Genomic DNA, 18,616 nt, shown 5'->3' with positions numbered 1-18,616 from the left:
CTAGTTTGGTACCTGTATAAGCGATTCTCCCGCTGACCAATTTGACAGCAAAGGGACATGTCCTTTAATTTGAGACAGAGCAATGCTGGAGAGTCAAGCATTTGTCTACTTTACCACCACTGACCATGTCCAGTCAGTCATAAGTTATTGGCTGTGATCGGCTTTCACTAACATGATAAATTTCAATTTGACCCTTCAGAGCAATGATTTTTCAACACCGTAATTACATTTTCATTAGCTGTGCTTTTAATGGTGAGCTTCATAGAATGGACACTGCTTAATCTGTCATAAATCTGTACTTTTGACCCACATCAATTTAAAACATTTTAAAAAAAGACATCAGCAAGCATTTTACTTGTTCCTCAAAAATCCCAGATAATGGAAACTTGAATTTTCTATATGCATATCAAGTATCTAAATTCAAATCTAGGTGTGGATTTTAATTTTCATTGCTGGGTGGAAAACTGGCAGTTGTGCATTGCTGGTTGCCCACTCTTTTTACCATTGACTTCAATGGAAAGAGAAATTGGGTGGCGTGCACAATAGGTAGCTGCTACGCTACCTGTTCTGGGCTGTAAAAGTTATGATCTACACTTAGCTCTCTTAAAAATAGTGATTTGAATAATGTTATAGAACAATGCAAACTTGTTTAGGTTCAAAAATAAATTTGCAAACCATACAGCTTTAGGGACATTGGGCTAAATTTTCCCCAATCAACTGCGCTGTTTTTTTGGCGTGCACCATTTTCTTTTGGAGTAAATTAAAATCTTCAAGTTTCCCCAAACATTCTGCGCTAGTGTAATTCACTTAGGTAGGATTTTTTTAGGCTACGATTTTTTTACCTCATTGGGGGCGTAACCTGCCACCCACGCCAATTTTGGCCTTTTAAGCAAGTTTGGCCAGTTCCGATTTACTCCAATTTTTCTTAGGATGGAGTATGTGACCACTCTGGAAAATCCTCTGGGCAGTTAACAAAATTGGCGCGGGTAAGAGAATCAGTGCAGCGGATGCAGTTCCATGGCCCAGACAACAGCAGCAACAGAGCGGGAGAGAGAGGAGGAGAGGATAGAGGTGGGAAGAGGAGAGAGGGGAGAGGGCAGGGAGGCCTTTCAGCCAGGGTGAGGAGTGACACCCGGCATCGGGAGGGAGGGATAAACTTTTGGCATAAACTCTTTAATAATTTAATGCTGGAATGCTGCTGCAATGTGCAAGGTGCTTGTGCAGGTTGCTGTGAGCTGGCCAGATTGTGTTGTATGTTTCACTTTCCAGCCTCAGCCCACATTGTGTCCCTTGTTACCCTGGCAACCCAATCTTTTTGGCACAGATCTTACGCTCCACCCCCAAAGCTAAAGGACAGGACAGGCTAGGCGGCGCCAAAATTAACAATTCAAACGAGGAAAGTTGGATGATTTTTTGGGGCATAGTTGGGCCCAAAAAAAACGGGCGTAACTCTTCAAGTACGACAAAAAACGGTTTTGGGGAAAATTGAGCCCATTGTTTCTTAAATTGGATATGACTTTAAGTACTAGCTTGGTTTCAAGCTGCAATCCATGTAAAACGATTCAAATTAACACAAGGCAGTATTCTGTAGAAAGTTAAAGTAGAAAGACATATAACTATTTGAAAGTAAATAGCTGTGGACAATGTTTATCGCACCTCTACTCAATGCTTCTATTTTATATTTAGAACCTAAATCTCATTAAAACTTTCCTGAAAAGATACATTTATGGAAACAGACTAACAACTTATGTCTTTTGGCATATTATGTAGGGCAGAAGGGTTGTCCTGTTACAACATTTCCCTTAGGAGCTTTAGTTCTCTTGAATGCAAATATGTGTATGCAGAAAATCTCAGAATTGTCCAATGCTATCTGAATCATTTCTTCATTCTTCTGATCTTATCCCAAAGCATTGAAACCTGTGGTTGAAAAATGCTTTTTTATTTCCCTGTAATAAAGACATCTAATAGAGAGCAGATGTCTGTCACAAAACATTTTTGTCATTGTGACAATACCTTCCCACGTGCCCTTGTTCTTTGCTGACTGTGCTCTTGTTTCCCTTCAAGGTCTGGCGCACCTGATGATGGGCGACCAAGGTATGGGTTCCATTCCTTTTTTCCACTGTGCTTCCTTCTTCCCCCCTTTAGTAGTTGTCTTTAAACTCTCTCTAGAAATAATTCAACAAAAGCTTATACTTCCAGTTTGGCTGTTTCAAGAAAAATCTGTCTTTATCCTTTTTTTTTCTTTTTGCACTTGAGTCAAGCTTTTTTCTTTGTCTTTGTCTTTGTGCAAATTAGGAGAAAATGAGAACAATTAATGTGAAAATGTCAGTGTTTTAAAAAAAAATAGAAGCAATGTTAAAATTATAATTGAGTGTACATCTAATTTGGAGTGCTTGGTCAAGATATTCACAGTTGTGCTTGCTTATGTATCAGGTGATATTGTCACTAATTAGTGCCTGCCCTCAGCTTGGAGTGTGATAAATTGTCACACTTTATTGCAACATGTGTGCAGCAGTGTGCTTAAATCATAAAAAAAGATGCATGGCTAATTGAAAGTATGTTGTATGCACCTGCCCAAGCTGTTGGAATGCTGGAGGAATGGTTTTGCAAGCAAGTCAACCACATAATTTCACTCCTAATTACATTCAATGTTCTTTTTAACTTGAGTCAGTTAAATCATGGTTCTCCAGGTGTTTTGAATACGTAAATTTCCCAACAGAAAATTAGCTTCATAACGTGGAATTCATGCTTCCATCTCAACATAATATACTCATGTTACATCTGAATGTTTACATATTGAATATTTTTTTATGGCTATGATTAGTTGCATTTACATATATCATAAAGCTTATAAATTGTTTCTCTCTTTTTATTCAAATATGCTTACTTCATGGAACCATTCCATCAATTACATAGGTAAAATTAAAGGTACTAAATGTTATGCTTTTTTGGAATAATTAAAAAGATATACTTTTAAATGCCATTTATATAAATGGGGAAAAAGTGGAATTTTTTGTTGCCTGAAAATTTATACTGGGTAAATGATGTGTGGTTATGATATTGCATTGCATTACAAGATCTCAAAGGTAAGGCTATTGTTGATATTTATGTTTTTGCCTATTTGTACTGATCGTGAAATTCTTATCTGATTGTTGGATACAATAATTTAGAAAACTATGAGATATGATTCTCCCTTCATGTTGGAAGGTTGACATATTTATAACTTTAACTCTTAGAATATTTCATTATCCAGACAAAACCATTCTAAAATTAATTACCGACATCTTGCAATAGAACATAGTCACTTTTGAAACTTGACAAAGGCTATGTTAAATGTAGATGTTACACATTTCAATTTGAGCAATATCTCTTTTTAATTATATTTAATGGGTGTTGAGTAATTGCTTTTTGTGTCTTTGAATGAGCAATGGATATTGAGTACTGAATGGGTACAAAATTGAATAAATGTAAATGTTGAATGTTAGATTAGCTCAGTTAAAATATATTTTAGGTATCATTTCAAGATCACAATTTTAAATGAACATGTGGGGTAAAGTTTAAATGAAAACATTGCAGTTATATTAATCAAAGCAGATGCAAGGCTCTCCTGACACTCAGAAGCCTTAGCCAGTGAATAGCTGAGCCATATCGATGCAGAAGGAACTAGTAGTTAGTTGATCTCAGTCGTATGGCAGAAGGAGTTCTACATTTGGTCTCATTGCCTTTAGGTTAGAAAGGGGAAACTTGGCCAGAGGTTTCTGCTAGAAGTGCTTATGTGAATGTCAGGTGAGGATAAGATTTGCTTTAGTTTTGATAACCCTGCAGTTGAAAACTGTCTGCACTGATTGTCAAGGTTCACACATGAATATCGATCACAAAGGTTACAAACTGGTGGGTGATTGGTGCCATTAAACCATGTGGTGACAAGCGTTCATTACCTTCAGGGGGAGGGGAGAACCTTGATGAGGGAAACAAATAGCAGTTCTAAAAAAAGAGAAGAGATCATTTGGGGGTGAGACAAAATAATTTTGGTAGTAATTTGATCTGTGCTGTTGAATTAAGTTGTTCAGTTAACTGCTCACTGTTTACATTTTGACTAGTCGGTTGCTTATGAGGTCGATTTTAAATCTGGGTGGAATCAGTGTGTGGGGAGCCGAAAATGGTGGCACACTCAGAAGCTGGAAAGCCTGGCCAATTTTGACTGTTAGGATTTATTTTAATATTTTGTACCTGTCTCCTGAGGCCCACTATTGGAAAGTTTATCCAGTGCTGAGCCATACAAACCAAAACGTTCACTGCTAGATCCCTAGTCTATGCTAAGCTATCTGATCTCGGCAACGGTTACAGTGGAACAACTACAATTAGCCTCAGCACCCTTGGTTAGGGAGGAGAAAATCGGGCACTGTTCTCACTCCTAATCAATAGCTTGTCATCCCTGATGGAAGTGCATATATGTGGACATCAACTGAGGAATGGATAGTCTTTCTGTGATTGAATAACCTGCCAGCATTCATTGTCAATGTTTGCAAAAAAAAATGGTAATTTGGGCAAGATACTGGAGAGCAACCAATACTAAGGAACTCCAGTATGAGTTAACGACTTCAGGAGAAGGGGAAGGGATTAAGCTGGTGATAAAGGAAAAAGATACAACAGAAGTAGTACTACATAAAAAAGTGTTCATTTTTTTAACGAGTTAATGGGAATGTATGGCATTCAAAGTTTTATGAAGGCTGCAATACATGAAGCTATTTTCTTGGTTTCATTTTACAAATATACCTTTCAGATGTCATCAAGGAAGGTTATTGTTTTATTAACATTTTAAGTGATTTAATATGTAATGCATACAATTCTGTTTGGTAAAAGAAAACATGACTGTATATATGATTATGAAGATCCATGGAACTGTCAAATTAGTTTTTACATTCAATCTGACAGTTCTGTCATATTTATCATTTGTGGATTTTCAGGTTTAATTTGCAATGAAAATAATTTGGAATCATCTATTAGAAACATAGAAAATAGGTGTAGGAGCAGGCCATTTGGCCCTTCGAGCCTGCACCACCATTCAATATGATCATGGCTGATCATGCAACTTCAGTACCCCATTCCTGCTTTCTCTCCATACCCCTTGATCCCTTTAGCCATAAGGGACACATCTAACTCCCTTTTGAATATATCTAACAAACTGGCCTCAACAACTTTCTGTGGTAGAGAATTCCACAGGTTCACAATTCTCTGAGTGAAGAAGTTTCTCCTCATCTCGGTCCTAAATGGCTCACCCCTTATCCTTAGATTGTGACCCCTGGTTATGGACTTCCCCAACATCGGGAACATTCTTCCTGCATTTAACCTGTCCAATCCCGTCAGAATTTTATATGTTTCAATGAGATCCCCGCTCATTCTTCTAAATTCCAATGAATATAAGCTGAGTCGATCCAGTCTTTCTTCATATGTCAGTCCTGCCATCCCGGGAATCAGTCTGGTAAACCTTCGCTGCACTCCCTCAAAAGCAAGAATATCCTTCCTCAGATTAGGAGACCAAAACTGTACACAATATTCAAGGTGTGGCCTCACCAAGGCCCTGTACAACTGCAGTAAGACCTCCCTGCTCCTATACTCAAATCCTCTCACGATGAAGGCCAACATGCCATTTGCCTTCTTCACAGCCTGCTGTACCTGTATGCCAACTTTCAATGACTGATGTACCATGACACCCAGGTCTCATTGCATCTCCCCTTTTCCTAATATGTCGCCATTCAGATAATATTCCGCCTTCCTGTGTTTGAGAGCAAAGTGAATAACCTCACATTTATCTACATTATACTGCATCTGCCATGCATTTGCCCACTCACTTAACCTGTCCAAGTCACCTTGCAGCCTCTTAGCATCCTCCTCACAACTCACACTGCCAATCAGCTTAGTGTCATCTGCAAACTTGGAGATATTACATTCAGTTCCTTCGTCTAAATCATTAATGTATATTGTGAATAGTTGGGGTCCCAACACTGAGTCTTGCGGTACCTCACTAGTCACTGCTTGCCATTCTGAAAAGGACCCGTTTATACCTACTCTTTGCTTCCTGACTGCCAACCAGTTCTCTATCCACGTCAATACATTACCCCAAGTACCATGTGCTTTAATTTTGCAAACTAATCTCTTGTGTGGGACCTTGTCAAAAGCCTTTTGAAAGCCCAAATACACCACATCCACTGGTTCTCCCTTGTCCACTCTACTAGTTACATCCTCAAAAAATTCCAGAAGATTTGTCAAGCATGATTTCCCTTTCATAAATCTATGTTGACTTGGACTGATCCTGTCATTACTTTCAAAATGCGCTGCTGTTACATCTTTAATAATTGATTCCAACATTTTCCCCACTACTGATGTCAGGCTAACTGGTCTATAATTGCCTGTTTTCTCTCCCTCCTTTTTTTAAAAATGGAGTTACATTAGCTATCCTCCAATCCATAGAAACTGATCCAGAGTCTATACAATGTTGGAAAATGACCACCAATGCATCCACTATTTCTAGGGCCACTTCCTTAAGTATTCCGCGATGCAGACTATCAGGCCCTGGGGATTTATCGACTTTCAATCCCATCAATTTTCCAAACACAATTTCCTGACTAATAAGGATTTCCTTCAGTTCCTCCTTCTTGCTAGACCCTCGGACCCTAGTATTTCCGGACGGTTATTTGCGCCTTCCTTAGTGAAGACAAAACCAAAGTATTTGTTCAATTGGTCTGCCATTTCCAAGTTCTCTATTATAAATTCGCCTGATTCTGATAGCAAGGGACCTACATTTGTCTTCAGTAATCTTTTTCTCTTCACATATCTATCAAAGCTTTTGCAGTCAGTTTTTATGTTCCCTGCAGGCTTACTCTCATACTCTATTTTCCCCCTCCTCATTAAACCCTTTGTCCTCCTCTGCTGAATTTTAAATTTCTCCCAGTCCTCAGGTTTGCTGCTTTTTCTGACCAATTTATATGCCTCTTCCTTGGATTTAACACTATCTCTAATTTCCCTTGTTAGCCACAATTGAGCCACCTTCCCCGTTTTATATTTACGCCAGACAGAGATGTACAATTGTTGAAATTCATCCATGTGATCTTTAAATGTCTGCCATTGCCTATCCACCGTCAACCCTTCAAGTATCATTCGCCAGTCTATCTTAGCCAATTCACGTCTCATTCCATCGAAGTTACCTTTCTTTAAGTTCAGGACCCTTGTCTCTGAATTAACTGTGTCACTCTCCATCTTAATGAAGAATTCTACCATATTATGGTCAGTCTTCCCCAAGGGGCAAAGATTGCTAATTAAACCTCTCTCATTACACAACACCCAGTATAGGATGGCCAGCTCTCTAGTTGATTCCTCGACATATTGGTCTAGAAAACCATTCCTTTATGCACTCCAGGAAATCCTTCACCACCGTTTTGCTACCAGTTTGGTTAGCCCGATCTATATGTAGATTAAAGTCAACCCACGATAACTGCTGTACCCTTATTGCACGCATCCCTAATTTCTTCTTTGATGCCATCCCCAACATTATTACTACTGTTTGGTGGTCTGTACACAACTCCCACTAGCGTTTTCTGCCCTTTGTTGTTCCGCAGCTCTAACATACAGATTGCACATCAACCAAGCTAATGTCCTTCCTTAATATTGTGTTAATCTCCTCTTGAACCAACAACTCTACCCCACCTCCTTTTCCTTTCTGTCTGTCCTTCCTGAATATTGAATAGCCCTGGACGTTGAGTTCCCAGCCTTGGTCACCCTGGAGCCATTTCTCCGTAATCCCAATTACATCATATCTGTTAACAGCTATCTGCGCAGTTAATTCATCCACCTTATTACAAATGCTCTGCACATTGAGACACAGAGCCTGAAGGCTTGTTTTTTTGATACTCATTGTCCTTTTAGAATTATGCTGTAATGTGGCCCTTTTTGAATTTTGCTTTTGATTTCTCTGCCCTCTACTTTTCCTTATCTCCTTTCTACCTTTTGCTTCTGCCCCCATTTTACTTCCCTCTGTTTTCCTGCATAGGTTCCCATCTAATCTTTCTGATTTACTAATAATTTTGTAAGAAATATTTTAAATTATATTGTAACAGTGGTGTTACATAGTGAAAATATCTGAAAAGGACGGTAAATGGGTGAAATTGGTCAACACCAAAAATACAAAATGGGCTAATGGCGAATCTGCAGGACATATTACACCATACCCAGTTTATTTTTACATTAAACTGGGTTGCCAGTCCACTATCACCCATTTTATGCAACTGGCTTTGACTAGTTTCACCCCCTAATGATCTTATGAGTTTATTAATTATTGCATTCTTAACTATGGAGAATAATATTGCAATTCTTATTCATTGTAATAATTTGATAGATTGTATGATATTGCATTTGTGTGGTGAAGGTACAAGACTGCATTGTGGTTGTTCAAGCATTTCATATGAAAAAAATGGAAGGCAGAAGGGTGCTTTTATGTGCAAATAGGCTACGCATTGAAGTGAAGATCTTGGGGGAGAAATTGGGATGGTAACCTGCTCGGGACGGGACTTCCAGCGCCTGGCGGCGAAGTCCTGCCCCGGCCGCGAAGTCCCATCCTGTCCACGAAGTTGCCATTACCACCCCTCAGAGGAAGTGGAGCGCAATCTTGTGCACTCCGCTTCCTCTTTGGGTGGGTCCGGTGGTGCTAATGGGGTGCGAGCAGCAGCCGATGGTCCACGTAGTGCTGACTTCTTTCAACGCCCCTCCCCTTCGCTTAAAGGGGAGGGCTGCCGTGCACTCTGAACAGCTTCTGATGGCCTCCACGAGGCCACCAGGGCAGTGTGGTACTGAGGCTGCAGCCCGGCACCCAAAATGGAGTGTCGGATTGCACGATAGTGGCCCGGACCACACAAGGGGCCAAGAATTCAGGCCGACCGGTGAGTCGGCAAAACCGGCAAGATGGTTTACGACTTCCCTTTTAATTTCCGCCCTGTGAGCGGATGTCAGCCCTCTTCATGACCCGTGAGGATGGTGCTGACACCCACTCACGCCAGCCTCGAGTGGCGTGGGGCAAAATCCGCTGTGGGGCGGAAAGGAGCCGGTGCACGCTGCTAAGGGGTCGTCAGGTACAACGATGACGTAATTGCCAGTTGCCAGTCTACTAACGCCCCTCAGAGGCACGAACAGGCATCGCAAAAAGTGGCAATTCCTATCCCGTTGTTTAGTAAGGCACTAATATCTGTGGGATAAGGATCTTCTATTAGACCAATGGATTCTTTCCTGAGATAGAGCTGTTTTTGCCATTGTCTGTTTTTGAGGATAGGATTTTGTTGGTGGCTTCACGGGAAAAGGCATGGGGAAATTTTTCTTTAGATTTCAAAAAAGCTCTTTATTTACTTTTCCCTTCTTGAGTTTCTCCAAGTAATAAATTGTCTGATGATCCTTTACAGCCAGCTGATAGGAATTAACAAAAGAGGCTCAGGATGACTGACCTCTGGCTTTTCGTTTCTCTTAGTGGGATAGTGTCTGGCCTCTACATGGCACTCTCGCAATAGCATATTTGGACTGAGAATGTACTAGGTGAGAAATTAATGTAACATGTGTTTCCGGGCGTTTTGACTTCAATTCTTGTGCCACTGTGCTGTCATCTGAAGACATGAAAAATAGGTTTCAGTCATCATTTTCTATTCATTGTTTCCCATGGGATTGATTTGTGTGTTCTTTTTTGCTTTGTGCTTGTGCTGTGCATTTTTCTGGGCTATTAATTGGTTGTCAGTTGCAGTGAGCATTGACAGGGGAATATTATGTGAGACAGGGGAATATTATGTGAGGCAGGGTAAAAGTAGCATGAGTTCAGGTGAGAGCAATTAATGAATTTCGTGTGCAACAGCTGGTTTAAACTCGTGCTCGTGGGTTAGATTTTATGGTTGAAATAGCACCGACTTATGATTGATTTACATTGTTCCATTCTATATGTGCACACATACACTTAGGTTTAATGAACTAATTAATAACGGTTAAATTTAACAGTGTACTACTTGAGGAAATTGAACCCCTCAATTTTGCTGTCATCACTATTTAAAATGATCACTTGTGGACTAAAAATTCTAAGTTGGTGATATGGGCAATTTTGAAATATAAATACAGTGGTACCAAAATAGTTGTCAACATTGTTTGAATTCAAGACTTATTAAATAATACTTGTTGAGAAATGCATGACTGCAGTTTTTCTGTTTTAATCTAAGAGTAAAATAAAAATATTCTAATTAAAATATTGCTTCAGTTTTAAAGACATTGGTATTTCTAGCAAATTTATAAAAACATTTTAAAGCTTTGTTTCTGATTTTTCTAAAAATAGCAATTAGAGTCCATTATTCAGGAAACCGTAGTGGGACATTTGGAAAAGCATAATTCAATCAAGCAGAGTCAGCATGGTTTTATGAAAGGGAAAACATGCTTGACAAATGTGCTGGAGTTCTTTGAGGATGTAACGAGCAGGGTGGATAAGGGGGAAGCAGTGGATGTGGTGTATTTGGATTTCCAGAAGGCATTTGATAAGGTGCCACATGAAAGGTTACTGCACAAGATAAAAGTTCACAGGATTGGTTGTAATATATTAGCATGGATAGAGGATTGGCTAACTAACAGAAAAGAGAGAGTCGGGATAAATGGGTAATTTTCCGGTTGGCAAACAGTAACTAGTGGGGTTCCACAGGGATCGATGCTGGGTCCTCAACTCTTTACAATCTATATTAATGACGTGGATGAAGGGACTGAGTGTTATGTAGGCAAGTTTGCTGATGATACAAGGATGGGTGGGAAAGCAAGTTGTGAGGCGGACACAAAAAATCTGCAAAGGGATCGAGACAGGCTAAGTGACCGGGCAAAAATTTGGCAGATTGGGTATAATGTGGGAAAATGTGAGCTTATCCACTTTGGCAGAAAAAATAGAAAAGCAAATTATAATTTAAATGGAGAAAAATTACAAAGTGCTGCAGTACAGAGGGACCGGGGGGGGTTCTTGTGCATGAAACACAAAAAGTTAGTATGTAGGTATAGCAATTAATCAGGAAGGAAAATGGAACGTTGGCCTTTATTGTAAGGGGGATAGAGTATAAAAGCAGAGAAGTCCTGCTACAACTGTACAGGATATTGGTGAGACCACACCTAGAGTACTGTGTACAGTTTTGGTCTCCGTATTTAAGGAAGGATATACTTGCATTGGAGGCTGTTCAGAGAAGGTTCACTCAGTTGATTGTGGAAATGAGGGGGTTGACTTATGAAGATAGGTTGAGTAGGTTGGGCCTCTCCTCATTGGAGTTAAGAAGAATGAGAGGTGATCTTATCGAAACATAAAAGATAATGAGGGGACTCGACAAGATGGATGCAGAGAGGATACTTCTACTCAAAGGGAAACTAAAACGAGGGGACATAGTCTCAGAATAAGGGGCCATGCATTTAAAACTGAGATGAGGAGGAATTTCTTCTCACAGAGGATTGTAAATCTATAGGATTTTCTGCACCAGGGAGCTGTGGAGGCTTGATGATTGAATATATCTAAGATGGAGATAGACAGATTTTTGTGCGATAAGGGAATAAAGGGTATGGGGAGCTGGCAGGGAAGTGGAGCTGAGTCCATGGTCAGATCAACCATGATCTTATTAAATGGTGCAGCAGGCTCGAGGGGCCAGGTGACCTAATCCTGCTCCTATTTCTTATGTTCTTATGTAGAACAAATATTCCTGTTATGTTAACAATATCACCTAAACAGAAATCGGAGAAAATGTTCTCTCTCTTAGTCTCTTTCCCGGATATTAAACATAATTTCTTTCCTTAGCAAACACAAGGGCCGGAATATTTTAGGGGGGTCACCGGGCGAGATCGGTGGCGGGTCGGTTGGGAAATGTTTTTTTTTTTACAGCGCATCAGGACCCCGCCGCCATGCTCCTTTCCCAATGTCGCGTCCGTCAGCATTGAGCAGACCCAACAAGCAACGGCGGGGACCCAATTAATCGCATTACAGCTAATTGGCAGATCATTAACAGGCTTTTTTAACTTACCTTTTTACTTTAATTTCATGGCCACGAGAACTGCGCTGTTCGGGGACTACGGCTATCACCCTGAGGCAGAGGTTTAGTGGCCATTGTTCCAGTTGATTATTTGACAGCTTCAAATGTACAGTAAAACCTCCCACTTGACAGATCATCATTTTCCTCAGCCACAAGCTGTTTCTCAGTCTATTTTCAGCACAGATTCTGCAGGCTTTCCTCTTTCGACTCCCCATCCAGAATCACCTCATTGGAAGAATTCTCTTACCATTGACAAAATTCTTCTGTCATTTGTACTTCAGCTGCCATCTGTTGCATCAACATGGGTGCCCTTTATTCTGTCTCACCTTGGTCCTCAGAATCGGACCACGATCAGTCCCCTCACCAGCAGCATCAGATACACCAGCAGCACCAACAATAACACCAAAGTTCTCTGCAATCAACTGATGTTGCACAGGACAGAAGGAGGGCATCAGCACCTGAATATATTGTTGCCGAGGGTGCCAGGGATGGCCTTACCATGGCCAGATTTACTTCAGTTGAGGCTGTACACCCTGGCTGCCACATGATGCGCGAGGTTGGCACCACCCCACACCAGCACCATAATGCTTCCCTGCAATACCCAAAGCATTTCTTTCATACTCATCACCATTGCAGGGGGTACCGTTATGTCTCACCATTCACTGCAATTCACTAAGCCACTTCCAAAGGTGCACACAAATCTGTCAAAGAATGGAAAGTGTTGAAAATAAAGGTTTTAATGTTTCATAGCACAGTAACAGAAACTTGACATGAACATTGGATAAAACACCCAAGTGGCTACCCTTGTGTGTTGTTAGTTGGTATGATTGCACTCGGATGAGTGTGAGGGGTGGCTGGTGAGATGGAGATGCGATAATGTAGATAGAGAGAGAGGAATGGGTGGGGGTGCAAGATAAGTTGGTGTGAGTAAGGATGTGGAGGGGTAGGGGGTAGGGAAGGCATAGTGATAGGGATATCATGAGAGGCACAGCAGGATGAGGTTAAGTGTGGCTTTGTACTAACGTTTTATGATCTAATGAGATCATTGACTGATCTGCGCCACTGCATCCAGGACATCCCTGCTTGTACCCTCCTGTACAATGTGCAACCGGGCTGTGTTGGTCTCCTGGGGAAGGGAAGAGGACCTCCGTGGGTGCTCTGACTCCCTCCATAAGCATATGGAGGGTGTCATCAGAGAATCTGGGTGCAGCCCTGCACCTCTGTGCAGTGATTGTCAGTGTTTGCAGCACTTTAATGTTGGAGAACACTGACATCACAAATGTCAAAATAAATTTGACCATGGGCTCTTTTAGTAAACTAACTGATGAAGCACCATGAAATGACCTCATCAGACCCGCTATCTCTAATTGGCCCAGGAAACGCTTTGGGTGGGTTTAACAAGCCCTATCAACGGAAAATCCTTTCACAGAGCGGGATGGAGCTAGCAGCGGGGTCGTGACCCACCATCGCCATCGGCAAGTCACGGCCAAGGAATTCTAATTTTGAACTTAGGCAGGAGAATCTTGGATCAGGATGCTACTGAGGAGGGAAAGATCTCCATTGTTTGTTACTTGTGGTAAAATAGCAAATGTGAGTTTGAAGTTTATACTCAGAATATTGCTTCAAATAGTAATCGGAGGCGATTAATACATATCTTGTGCAACACAGTACAGATTGAACCTCCCTTATCTGGAACCCTCGGGACCTAGCCTGTTCCAAGTGAGGTATATTTCCGGATAAGGGGAGGTCACATTTAACCTCCCCTTATCCAGAAATATATCTCATTTGGAAAAGGCTAGGTTTCAGATAAGGGGAGGTCACATATTTTCAATGGTTTACAATCCCAGTGTGGGGGTCGGTGAGGGAGGGAAGCCAGCACTGATTCGACGCTGCAGCAGTCGGTGGTGGGGGTGGGGACGGGGGAGGGAGGAGGTTGGCAGGCTGAATGGGCCCCGATGTATCGTCAGGCCCGAGGTGTCGGCGGGCTGTCGGACTCCGAGGTGTCGGCAGGCTGAATGGGCCCCGGGGTGTCGTCAGGCCTGAGGTGTTGGCGAGCTCTAGGGCACCGAGGTGTCGGTGGGCCGTTGGGCCCTGAGGTGTTGGCTCCATAGTTGGGTAAGTTGCGTAAATTTATTTTTCATTGATATGTAAATTTTTCACCGGCTGCGTTGTGCGCATGCACCACCCGGCTGCCAGGAATGGTTCCGAACGAGGGAGTTACGGATAAGGGAGGTTCAACCTCACAAGATAAAAGTTCATGGTTGGGCGATAATACATTAGCATGGATAGAGGATTGGCTAACTAACAGAAAACAGAGAGTCGGGATAAATGGTTCATTCTCTGGTTGGCAATCAGTAACTAGTGGGGTGCCGCAGGGATCAGTTCTGGGACCCCAACTATTTACAATCTATGTTAACGACTTGGAAGAAGGGACTGAGTGCAACGTAGCCAAGTTTGCTGATGATACAAAGATGGGAGGAAAAGCAATGTGTGAGGAGGTCACAAAAAATCTGCAAAAGGATATAGACAGGCTAGATGAATGGGCAAAGATTTGACAGATGGAGTATAATGTTGGAAAGTGTGAGGTCATGCACTTCGGCAGAAAAAAATCAAACAGCAAGTTATTATTTAAATGGAGAAGGATTGCAAATTGCTGCAGTACAGCGGGACCTGGGGATACTTGTGCATGAAACACAAAAGAATAGTATGCAGGTACAGCAAGTGATCAGGAAGGCCAATGGAATCTTGGCCTTTATTGCAAAGGGGATGGAGTATAAAAGCAGGGAAGTCTTGCTACAGTTATACACGATATTGGTGAGGCCACACCTGGAATACTGCGTGTAGTTTTGGTTTCCATATTTACGAAAGGATATACTTGCTTTGGAGACAGTTCAGAGAAGGTTCACCAGGTTGATTCCAGAGATGAGGGGGTTGACTTATGAGGAAAGGTTGAGTAGGTTGGGCCTCTACTCATTGGAATTCAGAAGAATGAGAGGTGATCTTATCGAAACGTATAAGATTATGAGGGGGCTTGACAAAGTGGATGCAGAGAGGATATTTCCACTCATAGGGGAGACTCGAACTAGAGGGCACGATCTTAGAATAAGGGGCCGCCCATTTAAAACTGAGATGAGGAGAAATTTCTTCTGTCAGAGGGTTGTAAATCTGTGGAATTCGCTGCCTCAGAGAGCTGTGGAGGCTGGGACATTGAATAAATTTAAGACAGAAATAGACAGTTTCTTAAACGATAAGGGATTATGGGGAGCAAGCAGGGAAGTGGACCTGAGTCCATGATCGGATCAGCCATGATCGTTTTAAATGGCAGAGCAGGCTCGAGAGACCATATGGCCTACTCCTGCTCCTATTTCTTAAGTTCTGATGTAATCTGGACCACCAATCTTCAAATTTAAAGTATCTGAAGAGGGGAGAAAAAAAATGAAAAGAATAAGAAAAAATAGCTTTCAGCATATTTAGGGTTTTAGCAAATGATTGTGTTCTTTGATGTAAGGGGTCTCAGTTCTGGGCAACAGTCTGCATCATTCGCTTCAAGTCGGGGCAGCTTGACATAGATGCGACATAAGCATACCTTCACCACATCTGTCTTAAAGAAATAATCTAGGAAAAAGTATGCTGCTAAATTCAATGAAAAATAATCAATATTTGCTTATAACTTTGTTTTTTGTAAAAGAAACTAGGGCTGGCAAATTATTTAAAACAAATCATAATTAATCTCACGGTTAAAACTTTTAACCTCTGTTCATCTTATTTTAAATCGTATATTTAACTGATACAATTACTGCAAGATTGTTTTATTACGGATGCCCAATGTATTTCTTTGCACTAAATGGGGTACATGCGTATTCACACCCTAAATTCCACCCGAGTTGTGTTTTTTGGGGACGCTGATCCAGATAAACCTGAATGCTCCTTAACATTACAAGACATCCCCATGCAGTTAGTTTATCTAAACAATCCACTGAAGCCTAGTTCAATTGCTTAATCTTCAAGATACCAAATCTCATAGGTGTTAAAAACTCTGTTAATATAGATACTCTTGTGGGGAAAAAAGCTAAATACCGTGGAAGCTAGAAATCTAAAATAAATACAGAAAATTTTGAAAACACTCAGCGGGTCAGGCAGTACCTGTGGAGAGAGAAACCTAGTTAACATTTCAGTTCGATGATTTCTCACCAGAACTGGGAAATGTTGGAGATGAACAACTTTTGTGCAAGTACAGAGGCATGGAAAAAAATAAAAGGGAAGGTCTGTGATTAAATGACAAAAGGGATGATGTTACCATGCAAAAGGGATTGATAATGGGACAAGTGAAGAAACAAAAGATGGGTCCAGAAGAGTTGTAAATGGTTCCAGCGGAACAGCAGAGGGGGAGGGCAGCATGGAAAATCTGGCAAAGTGGAAAAGGCTGGTATGGTTCAACGGGACAACTCCTCACAAGAGTCGGACAAATTTTCCAGGACCCGACCAGCTTCTTAGAGTGGATTGATTATCTTCTCCAAATGACAGAGAGCAAATGATGTAAAGATGAGGATTTTCTTGAGTTTCTTGCCAGGCCTCCTCTCTACCATTGGAGTGGTATGCGACAGCTCCATTATTCTAGTTGATGGTCATGGTGGGTACTGCGTCAGCGCCCTTGCAGACACAATGTGCCTTCCCAGAGCATACAAACTGATTTCAATGGAAGAGAAAATCAGACGAGGTGTATAACATATGGCCAATCTGCTACTGCTTATTTCAAACGCCTGCTAAGTTGACTATTATCCCACTGTGTTTTGGTCTTGTTCTATCGCAAACCTCTGTTGTTGATTACGTTCTTTGTGTCAGTTTTATTTTCAATTCAAAAATGTTCTCAGTACTGGTGTGCGGTAATGAAGTAGATTTTCACCTGGGACGCCTAAAAAAAATGGTCCCCACAAATTTTAAGTGTGACTAAGGCCTGCACAGATTGGGTAAAGGTTGTCCCAATGCTAAATTGGCATGCTTTGAGCCTGTAGAATAAGTGTGGTGGGTAGGTGGGGTCGGGGGGGAGTGCACACGGACCTATTGAGATACTGTGGCTCAGGCTTTTTTTTGAAAGAAGAGAGTGTTCGTGGTATGATATGGGAATCTGAGGGATGGACTGGAAAGTCTTGGACACATGGGATGGGAGAGAATCATGGAAACACTTGGATCGATGGAAGAAATCTCGGGAACATAGAGCGTTGGTGAATTTTCATTGTTGTAGAGAGATTGCAGGATTTTGAAAGTGTGTGGATGAAAAAAGGAAATTGGATCTTTAAGATATTGAGGGGAATGCAAATCAGAAACTGGAGTAGGTAAGGAGATGTACGGGACAAGAAAGAGACAGAAGTTTTGCAGATATGGTAGGTAGAATTCAACATCTATGGGGTGCAAAATGAATTGTAATGGATCGATGACCCATTATATACCCTGCCTGAATTTCTGTTTCATTGAAATCAGAGGAAGAGAAAATCGAGCAGGCTGTACAACAGGCAGCCAATCTGCTACTGCCCATTTTGTGCCTCTGCTGATGTTCAATTTTACCCCTGTGCAGTGGAAGGGAGGATATTGGATATATAATGGAAATATAGGGGGTGAAATTGGTCAATGGCAATCGCACAAAATGAGCGAATAGTGATTCTGCAGCCGGTTTTACACCACGCTCAAATTTGTTTCCAATTCAAGTCAATAAAAAAACGGGTGCACCAATGTTGAACTTCTCCAAGAAGTCTATGACTATGTGGTCTGGCCGAATGAATAGAACTGGCTTTTTCTGGTCCTGTACAGTTCCAAGTTCCTAATAACATTGGGACAGGTATGGAAGTGGTGAGGTATGGCTCGTTAAATATGTCTAATGATGCATCAAGTGTAACCATGAACTCCTAGAGTTTGCTTGATTGCCTCAGGGTTGTCGGGAGAAATTACTCAGTTATTTTCCTTGAAATTCGCCACATGATTATTTCTCTACATTTTTGTTTCCTTCAGGAGATAGATTTACTAGTTATTAAGGAAGGATGATGCATTGAGTTGCACCATCGGATAGATAGACTGAGCATTGATGGACTTTTCTCGACCTTCTATATGTGTCTTTATAGTTCCACATTTTTAAAATATTTCTTTTCACATTCTTACAAGTTAAATATCCGAGTAAGAGGAGTAACCATGAAAAAGAGTCTGTATTCTTCACATGGACATTTTTTAAATACCTATAGTTGGGATAGAGAAGCACTGGGAAAAGAAATACAGGGGATAGACATTACAATCTGAACAAAATTTGAAGGTCAGCTATGTCTTGATAGTTATGGATAACTGAATGGTCTTCATAACTTTCAAGAACATTATTTCTCAAAGAATCTGTTTTCTTTACGCTGCTGTGAACATACAAAAATTACATGCATGCACACATCAGAAATAGAATTTCCTGTAATCAGCTACAGATTATTTCTTGACAAACATGCAGTAATAAATTGCTATAATCAGTCATTTTATATAAATATGATGCATCAAGGACATGGAGCATATCGGTCGCCAGC

The 18,616-nt window shown here is 41.1% G+C and overlaps 1 protein-coding gene across 1 annotated transcript in view; it reads left to right on the top strand.

Moving 5' to 3' along the window:
- Positions 1–18,616, top strand: part of LOC139273124 (neurexin-1-like) — a 2,375,046-nt gene that overhangs the window by 150,380 nt on the left and 2,206,050 nt on the right. The window contains exon 3 of the mRNA XM_070889537.1: positions 2,065–2,094. Coding sequence (XP_070745638.1) covers positions 2,065–2,094 — 30 coding nt within the window. The remainder of the gene's footprint in view (positions 1–2,064; positions 2,095–18,616) is intronic.

This window comes from Pristiophorus japonicus, chromosome 9 (assembly GCF_044704955.1).
Source record: "Pristiophorus japonicus isolate sPriJap1 chromosome 9, sPriJap1.hap1, whole genome shotgun sequence".
In the NCBI taxonomy this organism is placed as follows: Eukaryota; Metazoa; Chordata; class Chondrichthyes; family Pristiophoridae; genus Pristiophorus; species Pristiophorus japonicus.
This window is presented reverse-complemented; position numbering and strand designations above follow the sequence as displayed.